At 40.4% G+C, this 16,283-nt stretch overlaps 1 protein-coding gene across 1 annotated transcript in view; it reads right to left on the bottom strand.

Annotated features, from left to right (window-relative positions):
* The window catches only part of LOC108495124 (guanine nucleotide exchange factor DBS-like), a 61,248-nt gene that overhangs the window by 24,596 nt on the left and 20,369 nt on the right, over positions 1-16,283 (bottom strand). Inside the window, exons 3-9 of the mRNA XM_017810446.1 lie at positions 15,624-15,693; positions 10,695-10,787; positions 10,103-10,195; positions 7,800-7,925; positions 3,521-3,742; positions 2,185-2,277; positions 1,698-1,776 (exon numbers count right to left, since the gene is read on the bottom strand). Of these exons, the coding sequence (XP_017665935.1) occupies positions 1,698-1,776; positions 2,185-2,277; positions 3,521-3,742; positions 7,800-7,925; positions 10,103-10,195; positions 10,695-10,787; positions 15,624-15,693 (776 nt within the window). The remainder of the gene's footprint in view (positions 1-1,697; positions 1,777-2,184; positions 2,278-3,520; positions 3,743-7,799; positions 7,926-10,102; positions 10,196-10,694; positions 10,788-15,623; positions 15,694-16,283) is intronic.

The following is a 16,283-nucleotide window of genomic DNA, read 5'->3' on the forward strand; positions in this document are numbered from 1 at the left end:
TTAGACTGTGATGTCTTGAGGTCCCTTGAAATCTGAAATATTCTAGAATCCTATGATCTTAAGGCAGAAATATTCTAGAATCCTATGATCTTAAGACAGAAATATTCTATAATCTTATGATCTTAAGACAGAAATATTCTAGAATTCTATGATCTTAAGACAAAACAATAGAGAACATCAAAACATAAATTCTTTAAAAAACTTTCAGTCTTGATTTCTGAGTATTTTTCTCTGGAGAATGCATAGTAACTCTAGCTAATAGGTCTTTTATGCTACAAATATTTCACAAATGCTCATCTGTGAGCTTCATTTTCTTTGCCTAGAAACACACATGGAGGATTAGCACTTTTTCCTATTAAACATGTACATTTTCTCTTCTCTCTACTGCAGTAGCCTAAGCAATACCAGCTTTTATACCTCAGGAGTAAATATTACAAACTATATCAAAAAGTCCCTAGATCAAGTCCTGAAACTGCGCTTAGAAGAATTTTGAGTTCTGTCCTCAGCAGTTCACGCTGAACTGATCATAGTGAAATTCAGAATAAAAAGGAGAAAGGATGAGGACAAGAACAGTAACAAAAAACCTCAGTAAATAAGCATTGTAAGTAAGTATTTTGTTGGGTTGGATTGAATTGCTGAGGCTCATGTACATAGTTGTTTCCCTCCACTGAAGGAGGTTGCAAGAACTCACTGTCTCTGTGAAACAGACAATTAAAATAAAGGTGACTTCTAAAGTTAAAGCACAGGCACAGGTTTTCACCTAGAACAAACTCTGCTTAGGAATTTGAAGGATGTGGGTGGAGAGGCTTTGCTGACCTTGCAAAGAGAGGTATGACAGAAGCAGAAAATGACAGAGCAAGATGACAAGCAATGCCAGGGCCTTTTCCTAATACAGGAAAAGCCTGTATTAGGCACAGCTGTGAGGCTTTTTTGTCTAAGAGAATAAATAAAATAGTATCTCCAATAGCTTTCATGACTATGTTCTTTTACTATCTGGAATAATCTAGCTGAATTTTTCTGTCTGGGGTTCAATATCTTACATTAAAAGGGTGTCTTTAGGTACTTATGAGGCTTAGATCATTCATGGTGTTGAACACATCAAAAACCACCTTTGTTGTGACATCTCTGTGAGAGAGGGAAATGTCACCAACCCTGTTTTACAGGGAGGTCACCAAGATAAAAAGATGGGATAACTGACTGACATTTAAAACATAAGGTGGGTGAGTAGATAGAAAATAAAAACCTTCAAGCACAAACAAAGTAAAGAAAACAGTAAGATGGAGAGGAACAGTTGCTATGTTCAGTCATGGACATGGACAAAGATCTTTTGTGCCAGGTCTTGTGAGCAGGCACAAAGTGAAGACTGGGACTCCAACTCCTCACATGCTGGTGTAAATGATGTTCCTAGAGTTGTAGCTTGAGAGGGAGAACAGAGGAAAAGCATGTCCCTTGGACTAACTGTGAATGGAATAATTATCAATGCCACTTCTAAAGTTCCAAGAAATTTTCTTTGACCAGGACAAGGGTTTAAATCCCAGCAATGCTGCAACCACCCAACTGGTCCTCACACTGGAGATCTGTTCTTGCCCGTTTCACTGGTGGTACAGGTCAGCCCTGTGACTCGTCCCAGCTCAGTGTTGTCACACACAGCTCCAGAAGGAAGGCAACATTACCAGATCCTGCTCTGTGTGTCCTACCTCTACACGCTTCCAGTTGTCCTGTCAGGACTTTGCGAATCTCTGAAATCCAGGTGTTTTTCAGCTCAACGGAAGATGCCTGAGAACACAAGAGGACAAGGCAAAGCAGATCCAGTTAAAATGTGCTGCCAATCATTGTGCTGCCCTGACCTATGTTTGCTCTCAATTTTCCCAAGGATTGGAACACTGGGGCCAGCTTTGAGCAAAGCAGAGGATGCTCTTTGAGATGGAAGAGTTACAATGAATTTAAGGTCCTGTCTATGCTTTTCTGTCTAGCATTCCAAGAGATTTCCCACTACTCTATTTCCTCTTTTAGCCAAAATCATGACCATTTCCACAACAATAAATTGGCAATCTCAATGCCCACACAACAATGAAGCTTTCAATGGCTATTGTTTCTGGAGTGTACAGGACAGTAAACATTCTTAAAAACAATTCAATTGAAAGGAAGTATATAGTCCTTGGGAAAAAAAAATATTGTCATTACCTGAATGATATAGACCTCTTCTCTGCCATTATACCAGATCTCAAACTTCTTGTTATCCCCTTTCACATTTTCTGTAATGCCCACAGTGCTCATCTGTTTCAAAACAAAAAAGAAGAAGCTGAAATCTGGAAAATTTCAATAGTCTTTAAACTCAATCCTCTGAGAAGCATTTTGAAAAGGCTGCATTCACTTATACACTTTAGTGAGTCATTAAAAGTCAGAACATGTTATTTCTCAATATCTAATTTGTTGTTCATCTTTTTGATTGAGGGGAAAGAGTGTTCAAAAGTAACCCAAGCTAATGTCTGTTCATGAGTTTATCCTCTTTTCTTTCATTGCTTCATCTGTGGGTCAGTTTTCAATACTATCCTGGCTCTTGTCCACCTAGAAAAATTTTCAGTTTTGGGAAGACTGAATTTTCCTTTGTCATCACTGACCTGTTAAGGTGGGAGAGGAGGAGGGATGTAACAGGGCTTTGTGAGATTTAATGACTGAACTGCAAATCCAAACACAAAAAACCTGAAGGAAATAATTCTAGATTTCTTAAATGAAATATTCTTTGCCACAATTTTGAAGTTCAGTTGCTACTTTACTTCCCATCTTCTTCCTGTATTCATTCATCCTTCTTGTTCTTGATTTACCTCAGCATTTCTTTGAAGATTTAGACAGTGTTATGCCACCATTCCTTCTCTCTCCACAGAAAGAAACTACAAATGTTTATATGAATTGGTTCAACTCTTGAACCAGGTTCTATTACAATTCCTGTCTGGTTATCGTGTAGTAAGTTTGCAGCATTACACTTCATGATCCATATCAGTTGGCCAAAGTCACAAGTGTCACACCAATGTGCTTAAAGGGAAAATTGGCCTACTTGTGAATCCCAGCATAAAATGTCCTGACTCATATCTGGAAATGCCACTCTTGCAAATAAAAGGGCACTTCTACTGCACTGATTCATCTGTAGCTATTACTGTCACAGAATAGACCTGCTCAACTGATCTCAATAGTAAAACCTGCAGTAGAATTACACTTAGAGGATACCCACAGGCAGAACAACCAGAGATGCAGGTCCATTCAGTCTTGCTTCTCTTTATGGGATGGTGGGCAAGAATACACAAGATGCCCATTTGTATCTAGTTGCAAAAAACAAGGTTCATGTCTGGGGTTGCAGGACATATGGATTGGTCTGTCTCCAGACCAAAACTAAATGGGAACTTACTTAGAGGTGTGAGACAGCCCCAGATATATGCACCTGCTTAAACTCCACATGGAAACATCCTTGTCTTGTGAGAACACCAGACTTATTTATCTCCCCCACCATTACTGCATTTATTACCTTTAATGAATTTTTAAAGCTGTACGAAGCTGTCTTCTCGTGGCCATCTGTGTTCTCCTCCCGTTTCTTGCAGAAAAGTAGCATCTTTGTATAGAGGAAGAGGTGTCTCTGCATTGGTTTGAATCTAGCCAAGTCCTTCACCTTGTTGTGCCCCTTCTTGTGGTCGGTCCACACGTTGAAGGAACCCTGCATCAACAGCTTGCCAAGCTCACTGACATCGCCCTAGAAACCAAGAGAGGGTACCTCACGTTCCAATAGGGTAATCCCAGGCACAATTCATTCCTCTAATGGTGTTTAGGCTTCCAGGCAGAGGCATGTGCCTGGGCATCCTTTGTGCTGGAGAGTGCACATGTCCCCTTGCTAAACCTGTGTGGTTTCTTCATATAACCATTAACCCACTGGTTTCCATGTCCATAATTCTCAGTTTGTCTCCCCATTCATAGTTAGCATCTAAGGTCTGTCTCAGGACAGGCTGTCCCCTTTGGTGACCTCAGAGGAGACTTCTGACAAAAAAAGGGTTTCAAGACTCCTGACTCCAAGGCAGTATGAAGGCCTAGTGCAGTCCAGATGCTCAAGCAAAGGCCCTGGCTCTGGAAGATCTAGTTTCAGTTTCTGGAGCTTCTTCCATCCATGGGCAAAACCTTGAAAGAGCTTAGATGCCTGAAGTCACAGATTGGTGCCCAGAGGTATGGAGGTGTGTGATTCCCTCCTATTGCAAAATAGTTTTTATAAGCTTTGTCAATAGTTTCCTGGCTCGCTATCTGCAAACTATGCAACCCTGCACAGCCTTGGGCAAAGAGGGAGTAAATGCACCAAGGAGCTATAAAAGTACCTGAGGGAGAGTGAAACTAAGCAGTAACAAGACCTTTCTAAATTGTCTGAGGACCACTGATGGGTAAATACCTCAACTGATATTAATCAACAAATATGTAGCTCCGATGCCACCAGCACAGTTCAGTGTTAAGAGTGTAGTAAAGTGTGGATAAAGGATATGGCAACACATTTATGGTAATGGGCTTCAACAAGTAATGATAAACATCATTATCCTACCAGCAAGTTTTTCCTAGGAATGCTTTGTATAATAAGTTGAGAGAATAAGCCCAGTGCATTATTGAAGCACTTATTTTCAACATCTGTATGTTCTGTTGACTATAAGGTAAAGATGTTGGCTCCAAGCAGGAATGTCCAATTTCTTAAACTATGGATTGCAACCTGTTCTCTCTCTCACTCCCCCTCCTCTACCATAGATCCCGCTGCAAAACCAGGTCTTAACTAGGTACTTTTCCAGTCTATATCAGGGTATTATTAGACTCTCCAAACTATTCAAAGAACTTCAATGATTTTAATAAGAGTCTCCCATCTCTAATATATAGAGTTGGATCTTTTATTTGTGCATACAGGACTGTGGATGTTTGTATTTATACATGCAGGCAGGTATAAACTGCAAGCCTGTGAAAAGCATATTGGTATGTAAAGCTAAATTAAAAAAACAAACAAGCATATTTTCTACACAGTTCTGACAATGGTGAGAGCTGCTGTCACCCCAGGCACTGTTTAGTACAGCACTGAGATCCAGCTCAGTGTAACTCTTGCGATAGATCTGTCTCCAGTCTTGTATCTGGGATTGGGATACAGCAAGTGAAGTGGGAGGCTGCCACTGCAGAGAGAAAGAGGATGGACAGGGGTGGCAGCCTTTGAATATTGGCCCACAAGCCTTGGACTCTCTCTTTAGTGTGGGCAGCAAATGGAGAGGAGGATGCTGTTTCTGGTAATTTCTTCTAGTGGGCAGCAATATTTTGTCCTAAAGGAAGTTAATTTAAAGTGAAGGATTTGATCACTATCTCAAACATAATTATCCTCTCTAAGAACAATACACTGTATCTCATGTTTATGAAATATGAGAGATAAATATGATAACTCAGATGTATCTCCCATGATAACTCATGGACAAACTATGCAGGCCAGATTATATACCAATGTTGGGATAATAACAGCAAACACCTGTAAAACTTCTGCTCTCCAAGCTTTATTCTACTTTTTTTTTGTGGCTTTGACTAAAAATAAAAATTAAAAAACAAACAAACAAAAACCAAACAAACAAAAATCAAACAAATAAAACCCAGAAACCACCAAACCAACCCCAGACTTACGTGTTAGAAACTTCTTACACAACAGTTCAGCTCCTCAAGTCTGCATGTGCACAAGTCCAAGAAGCAGAATATCCTATGCAATTAGGAGCATTTATCAGCTGCCACAAAACCTGCTTTCCTGCTGGCATAATATCCCTCCCTGAAAGGTGTTCTAGCCAAGTATTTCTATCATGGCTGTGTGGGAAAGACTCCACAAGATGGGGTGTGGTTTCATCAGCTATGGGAGGTGTTTATTTGGCACCACAGCTGAGCACCTGGGACAGGTGGAACAGGGAGAAGAAATAATTATTGGGTGCATCCTCTTTGACACTTTCACCCCATTGAATAATCATGTAACAAACCATCTCAGGAATGCTGTCAGCATTGGGCTAAACAGCAGCTATGTCCCCCTTTGCAATGCTTTTTCAGTTCAGCTAAGAAACCAGAAGCAAAAATCTAGTCCTAGGAGCTACTATCTGGCATTTCATGGAAGGCTGGAAAATTCAAAAGTAAAAGTTTAAAAGGAACAGGAATGCTCTGTTGAATTCCTGAGTACAAAACTACTCTGAGATTTGAAAGCAAGGAATAGGCAAAAAGATGAACTCAACATTTATGTGGACAGCAAACTGGCTAGAACCCCTCTGTTTAGGATAATATGATACCTTTCTTGGGGAAGCTCTTCTGCCCATCCCTTACGGAGCAGTTTAAAACCAAATTTTTTTGTGAAATTGCTGTAACTTCATACATTTAAACTGGGAAACATGGGAGGAAAGCTACCCTTCTCTTTGGGAATGAATAAGAAACAGTGGAAACTGTGTCCTGTACCCATGAGCCTCCCACGCCCATGTTGACTCGTTCAAGTCTGCAATAATAATATCCAGGCTTTAAAGAGTTTTTCTAAAATGAATCTGTGAGACACTTAGACTTAGCCATAACCAGAATGAGGTAAACATATGCTTTATTTAAATTTGTCAGGTTTGGGGGATCTAAGGTTATGCTTATGATCTGTGATGTTTCTCTGATCCATGGGCACCACATCTAGTCTGTGTTTACCAGTATAATGAGGTGGCCACTGCTTCACCTTCAACCAGTACAGCTACTGGAGGAAGAACTCACATTCTCAGTTCAAATGTAATGCACAGTCCACAGGAGCATCTCCAGCTCTGTGCAGCAGTGGATCTCTGACATGCCGCTGAGTAAGCAGTTAAATTTATTTATAAACTAATGCTGACAGGAGCATGGGTTCCTCAGCTACCAGATGCACTTGCATGAAAGAGAACTATAGAAATCAAAACTGAAGCCACTCCCATCCTGAAAAACAGAATAACTTCCCACCCACACATAGTCTCTGTAGACCCCAGCACCTTCTCAGGAAGTTGCATTCTGCACAAAATAGTTTTCCTGGTGTCCAGACTAAACTGTTCCTCTGATGTAATAATTCTTTGAACCCAGTTTCTCACTATATTATTTCTTTCTTGACATTTTCACCCTGCAGCTATTTCAAAATGGGCAACCACATGACCCTCAGGCCTCGTTTTGCCAAGCATGTTTCTCCTTTATGTGTCAATCACTTCCACTTCTCACTTAAGGGCTCATTTTATGTAGGCAACACTAGTTCTTGAAAATCATATGACTTCAATGGAGCATCAGCAGAAAGACAGAGAGAGAGAGAGAGAGAGAGAGATATTTGTTCCCTTTGATTTGTACTGTGGTTGTTATTTCATATTTCAGATAACAAGCTTGCCAGTGACTGGGATGGATTCTATTATCCACTTTAAGTGGAAGATAAATTTTCTTCCCTCAGTGCAAAAGACTTGAAAACTGTCAAGCTGCACAGAGGTCACAAAGTTTCAGCAAATTTGTTAAGTTATGTCTGTCACACTTGCACCTCTCACCTACAAATGAGTTTTGGGTGCAATTACGCAGAAGTCTCACATTTGTCCCACTACCTCCCCACGCTTACACCCCACCTCCACATGACAGGTGTGCTGACAAGTATTTTTGGCAATCACAACATGCCACTGAGTGGCATCCTTCAGGAATGTGGCACAGGCTCCTGTAAAGTGTACCAGCCAAAGGCAGAGCATAGTCAGTGGTGGGAGGAGCATTGGATTACTCAAGACCAGAGTAGGAGCAACAGCAAATAGTACCTCATATCCTGTGATTGCTATCTGGTGCATGGAATCATTTACTGATTTGATGATATCAAGCATCGTGGCCAGGGCTTCTTCCAATTCAGCAGTACCCTCTGAATTCTTGCTGCACTTCAGCATTTCCTGATTAAAAAGAGATATGGAAACTACTTGAGAACTTCTTGTACCAGAAGACACCATAAAACAATCCTCCCTGAAATTTGTGCTGTATAGACAAAGTAGCAGAGCTCTGGGAAAACAAAAAGGGAGTAAAAAACCCCAAACAAAACCAAACAGGACATTCACCAGGATTGTCATTGAGGACACACATTTTGACTTTTTGGCCATTTTCAAGTGTTCATTTAAGATGAGATGGGACCATTCTGACATATTTACAATGAACTTCTTGCATGTCAGAGGGTTTTACTTCCAGGGTTTTTTTCTTCACATCTGCTAGAAAACAAACTTAATATAATTATTTCAGATGCTGGAGAATTTTCCATTTTCCTTTGCAACTAGTTCCACAAGGTACTTACCACTGTTAAAAATATAAATTAATTTCTAATCTGAATTTGGCAGGTTCTACATTCCACATTTTGAGTTTGGAAATAATTTAATCCAAATGCTGATGCACTTGTGTTACCCTAAAATGGGGCCCCAAGAAGGTAGTTCCTGCAAACCCCAAACAGCAGCAGCCTCTCCTCAAGTGCTTGGGTAACCAGACACTAGAAGGTAAAAGCAGGATTCATTCCTATAGTACCTGTTGCACACTTTCTAGGATGAGGATGGATCTCTGCTCCTTGTACAGTGAGCATGCTGCTTTCATCAGCATGAGCATATTAGCTAAACTGGTTGAAAATAGAGGGTTGCAATAATTGTGACCCAAAATTTAAATCTAGTCTGCCCACCACTCAAGGTACACAGCTTCTTAAGCACTTCTTTGTTATCAATTTTTCACTGACTTCAATTTTTCTACATGTTTAAGTGCTCCTGCTACCAGGAAAAGAGTGCATCTCATAATCCCTGACAAGGTAAATGCCCATGCCAATGTGTTGTTGCTAAGTATGAAACTGGTCTGACCAGCTTCAAACCCCAATGGCTGTGACCTGTTTTGCCTGAGAATTTTACTCCTTGATCTAATCTTGGTTTTATTTACAGTCATATTTCAAACTAAAAGCAGAAACTGGTTTATTCTTGCTTTTCTGGAGACCTTGACACTTTTGCCATTCTCGCAGATTAGTTTCAAGAAATAGAGGCAAATTTATTTCTGGAGTATGTTGATGTAAATCTGCTGGAATCCATGAAGTTTTATCCATGTCAATATCCCCCTTCAATATTTGGATTCTATAGTTTTGCATAAAGTCAATAAACAGCTCGGAGAAATACTGCACAAGAAGGGCCAGCCAGGTCCTCACAACTTGCACTGGCACAATTTGAGCAGTGCCATGGTAGCTGCTAGCAAGTTAAATGGCAGCCTAAAATCTTCATTGCAAATTTCAGTGCTAAATTTCCTGACAGTGCACAACACTACATTAATCCCAGCAGCTTGAGAACAGCATGTAATTCACCTTCATGACCTTCTCATAAGGAAAGACAATAAGTATTATTTTTAAGAACTGAGAAAATGAAGACAGAAATTTAAGCCATCATCTTAAAAAAAAAAAAAAAAGTCATTGTTTTGAGTTATATATTTCCTGTTGCCCAGTTCAGACCACAATTTCAAGCATGGACCACTCAGGGTTCCAGCCAAATCAAGAGGGAATTTCACATATTCATCTCCTGGAAAAGTTACAATTTGTTCCTAGCTGGGTCTTTTAAAAAGAAGCAGCAAAAGGGAGTGGCTCCTTCTGAAAGGTTTGAGTCACAACCATGGGAAAATATCAGTTCAGAGAGCTGAAAGAGTTTTGTTAAACAGGGACAGATGTTAGAGACAGGATTTAAGGCATCAGTTCCTGTTTTCAGACTGTAAGACCATATACTGACCCAAAAAAGCCAACTTCAATTTCTGTTTAAAGATAAATAAAACAATAAATAAGACAATAAAATACTTACTGTGTAAAATATCTTTATATAGAGAAAGCTATACATATAATAGTATACTTCTATTGCTTAGTATGTAAGTACTGCTAAGAAATAGCAGTTCCTATTCTAAAATGCAAGTCCCTTCTTTTTCTGTTTTCTACTATTTTACAACTGAACATTGCAAAGTATTTGCTGAAGAATTGAGTGAGGATTTATTTCCAAGTAGTCCTGACTGATTTGCAACTCTTTAAGTAAAATGCTATGCATTGGAAATCTTTGCACTGCCGTGGAGAACTTACCTTTAACAGCAACTGATACTTGGTGATTCTCTGGACTGGCTTTAAGAGATAAGCATCTAGTGAGAGTTTATGATCCAATTTACGCTGACATTCCTGTAAGAAATAACAGGGTAGAAAAACACAATTGTTTCTTGAAACACAGGTAAAACACCAAGATCATTATCATCTGACAATCTGAGATTATATATCTGTGAATTAAGTGAGAGAAAAATTTGTTCAATCTGCATAGGAGTTTCCAGGTTATTTATGCCACAGTGAAAATACATCTAAACAAGAGCTAATGTTAAGGTTCGACTTAGTGTCGAAATCTGGCATTCCTTGCGGCTGAGATTGCAATCAGCTGGCGTTTGCAAAGAAGCCAGCACTTGTTTGGTTTGGGTATAGCCTGCAGTCAGGCTCCTGAGCAGGAAATCTACTCTAGGTGCCCAGTCTCCTGTACAGAGCACCTTGACACACTCTGAGCACCTGCCCTCAGTACAAGAAGCATGCAGAAAACTCTGTGTATTGCTCTAAGCTTTCTAAAGAAAGAAGAGATACAGAAGGAAAACGAGCTTTATGAGTCTTGCACTGCTAGCCTGCAATGAAATTCCACCTGAAAAAAGATGCTGTCTCCACACTGTCTCCAGAGAGCTTCAGATCTTGGTTTGTTCTGACAGTACTTTTCATATATTTGGAGGTCCTCTTTCTGCAAGAAAAGGAGAGTTTAGGTAAGGTAAGAAAAAAGAATCCATAGAGCATCTACACTGAATCACACTTTTTCTTACCTTCCATCCCAAGACATGAAATAATTAATACATGGAGATAAGTCTGTATGTAAAAACATACCAAAACTACCAAAGTTACTTTTTACTCCTGATTAAGTTAAATACATCTGAAAGTAAGATTTATTTTTTTTTCCTCACTCTTAACACAAAGCAAGGAGACTGCAGACTGGAAGACACACAATCTAATTGCATAATCTTTCTGAGAGGGAAATAGATGGTTTGAAAACAAATAAAAAGACACATTAGAAATGTAAATTTTATTAACAATACTGGCACAGACTGTAATTGTTAACAGTGCTCACCACATAGCTAAGGATTACCTGTTCAGCACACCCTGAAAATAGTGCTGGCTCTCAAAAATATACGGATGAATAAAAAAGTAGGAAGTTTGTCTTGTTGGTGTCCCAGGCCAGGCAGGGGGATATACTTAACCCTGTCTTATCCAAATTGATAGTGGGTGGATTCACTTCACCTCTGTTTAGCTTTGACTACACTGAGGTCCACAGCAAAAATCTCATTGAGTTCAGTGAAAACAAAGGCAATCTCCATAAAAGCTCAGAGGGGGATATTTTAAGCTCCCTGGGCTGTATGGGTGGATGCAGAGATGGGTGTTCCTCTGGCAGGTTCAGGGCTCACTGGCTATGCACCCAGGAAGCCCAGAAGCCACAGGGCCATGGAGCAGGGTTGGCTGTGCTGGGAGCTCCCCATCTTCATTTGCACCTACCCTGGGGGATGTGACCTCAGTGAATCAAAGAAAGCACCAAAAATCAATCTTGGGAATTCCTGGCTCTTGTCTCTGTGCTTTCAGTCCACTAGACAGTTCCTATACACTCCTGCTGCAGGGAAAGCTTTTCCTTTTGTATAGAGTTACTAGAAGAAATCAGTGTTGCTGCTGTCTTCCTCTACAGACCCATACTGACATCACCCTGAGGAATCAGCTGTGAGCAAAGTTGTGCCACGGAACACCGAGCTGTGTTAAGGATTACACAATACAAAAAGCTCTGTTGCAACTAAATAGAGGACTAATGGTCCAGTTTCAAAAGAGGTGCAGTGTTTTCTTCACAAAAATAGAATGGTTTGTACATGTTGTCTTGGAGGGAAGTTAGCAGGGGGTCAAACCCACAAAACTAAAAGTAGGAATAAAGCATAATCAAGTATTACAATCTCTTCATGGCCCACAGAAATCTAACTGGACTGGGCAAGAAGAACAGAGACAGCAACAGTCAAGAGCACTATTAGGAGTAAGAGAAAATAACCAATTTCAATTTAAAGAAAAGGTACAATAACCAACAATTTACCAGTAATTTGCCATAGTGGAACCAACCTATGCCAATGCAGTCTACTCCTACCTAAATCACTGACACCTACCTACATACTTACATCTTTAAATACAGCTTTAAGTTTTGCAATACTGTTAGGAATAGGAAATTCCTGATGAAATTACTAGGATCAGACTCTAAAATGCCAAGAAATAATTAATTGCCTCATTATTCAAATCCCACTCTTACATGTTCAGCTCATATCTATTTTCAAATCCAAAGGTTCTGACTTCTTGCTGGTATTTTTACACCATGCTCATCTCCCCTGTAATGCTTTTCCTTTCCACACTGATTTGCACCTTGAGATCTCTGTAAGCTCCAATGCTTATGGCATATATGCACAGTTCCAATTATCTTTTGACTGCTAATTTATGAATAATTTTTGCTTCAGAGCAGAATTTAGCCCTTTGAATCCAACTCACAGGTTTCTGGTGAGCTGCTACTGTCCTTTCACAGATAGATTCCTTTTCTAAATGCTTCTTTCACCCTGAATCACCAAATGCCCTAACTGCCAGCTCCTACTAAATTATTCCCTTTTTTAAGGTTAGCAATATGAATAAGTAAACAGTGGTGACCCACAGTGAATCACTCCTGCCAGACACATCACCTGGCACATGTTGGTAAGCAGCCTGACAAACCTTTGGTTTCATGCTGGGCATTCCTGCCTTGGTTTGGTAAGCTTTCCTTCTTCCCAGTCCTTTGTATAGCAGATCAGCCCAGACTGCCCCCCTGTTGCTGATAAAGCACTAGGAGACCCATCCTGCAAGGTTATTCAGTGCACATCCCTCCCTCTTTAAACAGCTGCATAATCCTTGACCACACAGAGCTTTAAATAAATCAAGCATTTTGGTGATGGTATAATAGCTGCCATGTCGGCAAAGCTGAGCTGGCTCACTTGCAATTTAGTTCATATGAAAATCATGCCCTAAACAAGGTCAGGCAAAGTGGGAGGGAGGACAAGAAGGGCATTTCTGGCTCATCTTTTACCTGATTCTACCATGTTCCAGGAGAGAGACCAGAGAGGAGAAATAGGCTATGAGTCCACAGCCTTTCTGCCATCACGTGAGAAGAAGAGTTCACATTCAGGGTAACAGCTGATCTGGTGGCACTGGTGGAGGTGGGAGAGTGTGTAGGGACATGGCAGAGGAACAACTGGCAGGGGGTGGAGGGACTCTGGCACCAGAGTGTCTCACTGCAGCTCTCAGGATGCTTTCAGGAAACTCTAGAATCAGGGCTGAAAAAGCCCAGTATGATCAGACAGGGTAGAGCTCTTCAAGTATGAGTCTAAAAAACCTGTTTATTTCTAATCACAAGCCCACCACGATGTTGTGGCAGGATGGCCACACCCATACAAAGAAGGAGAAATAGAGAAGAGAATCTGCGACAATGTGAGTTTCCTCACAGAACTCCGGCATCACCTGGAACAGCAGCTGCTTCTGTTTCCCCCTGTCATAGCAAGCACAGGCATAATTTATGGGGCAGCCAGAAGCCACTGCTCAGCAGGAAGGCATAAAAAGCTGCCAAATCATGGGGAACACAAACACACAAATAGACTTTTGTTTGTGCCTCCTAAAGGCAGTCCAACAGAAACAACACATTTCTGGACTTTATGTGGCTTCTTCTAAAAACAGAACATAAGGGCAAGTTCTTGAATCAAAGGTGCTACTGTGTGAGCAGAGACATCTCAAGAGAGAAGCTTGTGCTTTCTTAGTGTGAAATTTGAAATAGGGAGAAAGCAAATGCATGATTTAACCTCTTATTTGATGGACTTAGTGTGGTTTGACTAGGCCACAGAAACTGATGAGCAAAGATGACAGACTGGTTTTCTTTCACTTCAACCAACCTGAACCACAGCTTTAGTGCTGCTTTCATTTTTGTAGAATAGTGAGGAGAACTGGGCTCATCGCTGTTTTCACAGAGACATAAGCTACAATATTTAAATATGGAATTTGAACTTTCTGCAGAATTATAGTATCAATTCTATATCAAGAATTTTTCTTTAGCTGTAAATCCAGGGATATTTGCAGCGCATGGACTATTTTAGGCTTCTTGGATTTCAAAGGTCTGCATTCTTCAAAGACCACTTATCCTCTTTTGCATAATGATTTCACCACAATATTTTCCTGCTCAGCATCTGAATCTTAGGATAACAACACATTCCTTAGTAGTGTCATTTACTCAAGCCCTAAATGCTTCGCTGTTAAACAGAAAATAATTCAGTGGACATATAATCATGTTTACACTCCTATGACTCTCTTCAGTCTGACCTGTTTGTAAATTGGGGGCATACCCTTTGCAAGTATCACATGTTCATAATTCCCATCAAATCTTAGTGATGTGGGAGTGCTCAATATCTCTGACTGGTACATGCAAATCTGTGTGTATTTAATGTGTACCCTGGAAAAGCAGCAAATACTAGATGTATATGGGAGAGGCAGGAGGTACCTTTGACTACAGTGGACAGATTTTCCCAGTTCTCATGCCTCTTCCATTTCCTATGCAAAACACAGAGTCTTATTCAAGCAGTTTTGTCAGACTCTGAAAACAGTAGCAATCCAACAAAAGATATTTTTTTTCTCATTAGTAGGGCCCCTGAATGAGTGCCATATAAACAAGCACCTTTGGTTGTGTTGCAGGAAACAGAACTAACAGTCAGGCTGAGGGGGGGTGGTGGTGGAGGAGGGACATGACTGGGAACTCTCGGGGAAAAGCTGTAGAACTTGGGCACTGAGAGCCACAGGAAGCGAACACACACGGACCTGACCAAAGCCACCACTGCCTGATGGCTTGAGGCTTTCTCAGAAATGAGCTCTCTTTACTTTTAAGCAAACAGCTGACCCCCACCACTTCATACAAGTGAGGAGAATCCCACTTGTTGAATTATGTGAACAAGTAAGGGAATCAACCTCACAGAGTCTTACGGAGCTGGTGGGGTCCATGCGAGGATGGCAGCAGACTCTGCTGGGCCAGGTCTAGGGGAGTAAGTCCTGAATTGTGCAGAGAAAAGAAGGATAAGATAAGGCAGGAACAGGATGTATTGTCTGCACTCAGAATAATCCTCTGTGATACTGTGCTGTGCTTTTTTACTGCAGGTTGTTGTCAGGGTTACAGTAGACTGCTGGTATAGATTTTTCTGATATGAAAAGCACGTTAAACATTTGGATCACTGTTATTTGTTGGTTTGTTGTTTGTTTTTTTCTTTTAAAGGGGATTTAAATTACTTGGTAAAACACTAGTAAAAGCTCTCTTCCTGTCAGTAAACCAGGTAAAGGGTTAGATTTCAGAATATGTCCTTGTTAACTGTGGCTTAATTTGGGAATATCTGTTTATGGGAGTTGCCCTCATTCACAAAAGCAATTGGAGGGAAAGAACAGGAGTAAATCTGTAAGTCCTGTAGGATAAGACCATAGATACAAACATGCAAAAGGATGTACTTACTCTTTTTAAAAAGCATCGGGCAAGAAGCTCAGGGTTTTCAATACAATTTTCTATCTCCTTAAGGAAAATCCTGAGAGGGAAAAAAGAGAGCGAAGAGTAATGTAAAATTCTACTTATATTGCATGCTAGCTTCTACATAAATCCGGCTTAAAGCCTGTGTGTTTGTAGTACTAGGATTCAGTGGGGAAGGTAACAATTCCCCACTGACACACAGAGAAATACATATTTTAGAAAAATGGGATGTGGTTCACAGCTGATTCCCTAAATCACCAACATTATCATGTTTGCATGTGATCACAAGCATTTGATACATCTGGTTCCTCTGGCTGTTGAGATTTGTTTCCACTATGTAGCCCAAATACCTGCAACCCATTTGGGTATGAGATTTTTCAGAACAGCTAGAAAAGACAGGAAAGCTCTGTCAGATGCAGTTGCTCAATCAGCAAGCAGTGGAAATATGGGATGTAGTCCAAAGGCTTCTGCAGTCACAGTCAATGCATGAAGCCTTTAGGGAAAGACTGGCCTTGCAAAGGGAGAGGAATATCTTTCTCCAAATGAAAGACACAATCTTTCAAAACAATATATAAATAATATATAAACCGGAAAATAATTTTTCTAGTATGTATTGACTACACTGGCATAATATTAAGATTTGCAAAA

The sequence above is a fragment of the Lepidothrix coronata genome, unplaced genomic scaffold (genome assembly GCF_001604755.1).
Source record: "Lepidothrix coronata isolate B3197 unplaced genomic scaffold, Lepidothrix_coronata-1.0 Scaffold29, whole genome shotgun sequence".
In the NCBI taxonomy this organism is placed as follows: domain Eukaryota; kingdom Metazoa; phylum Chordata; class Aves; order Passeriformes; family Pipridae; genus Lepidothrix; species Lepidothrix coronata.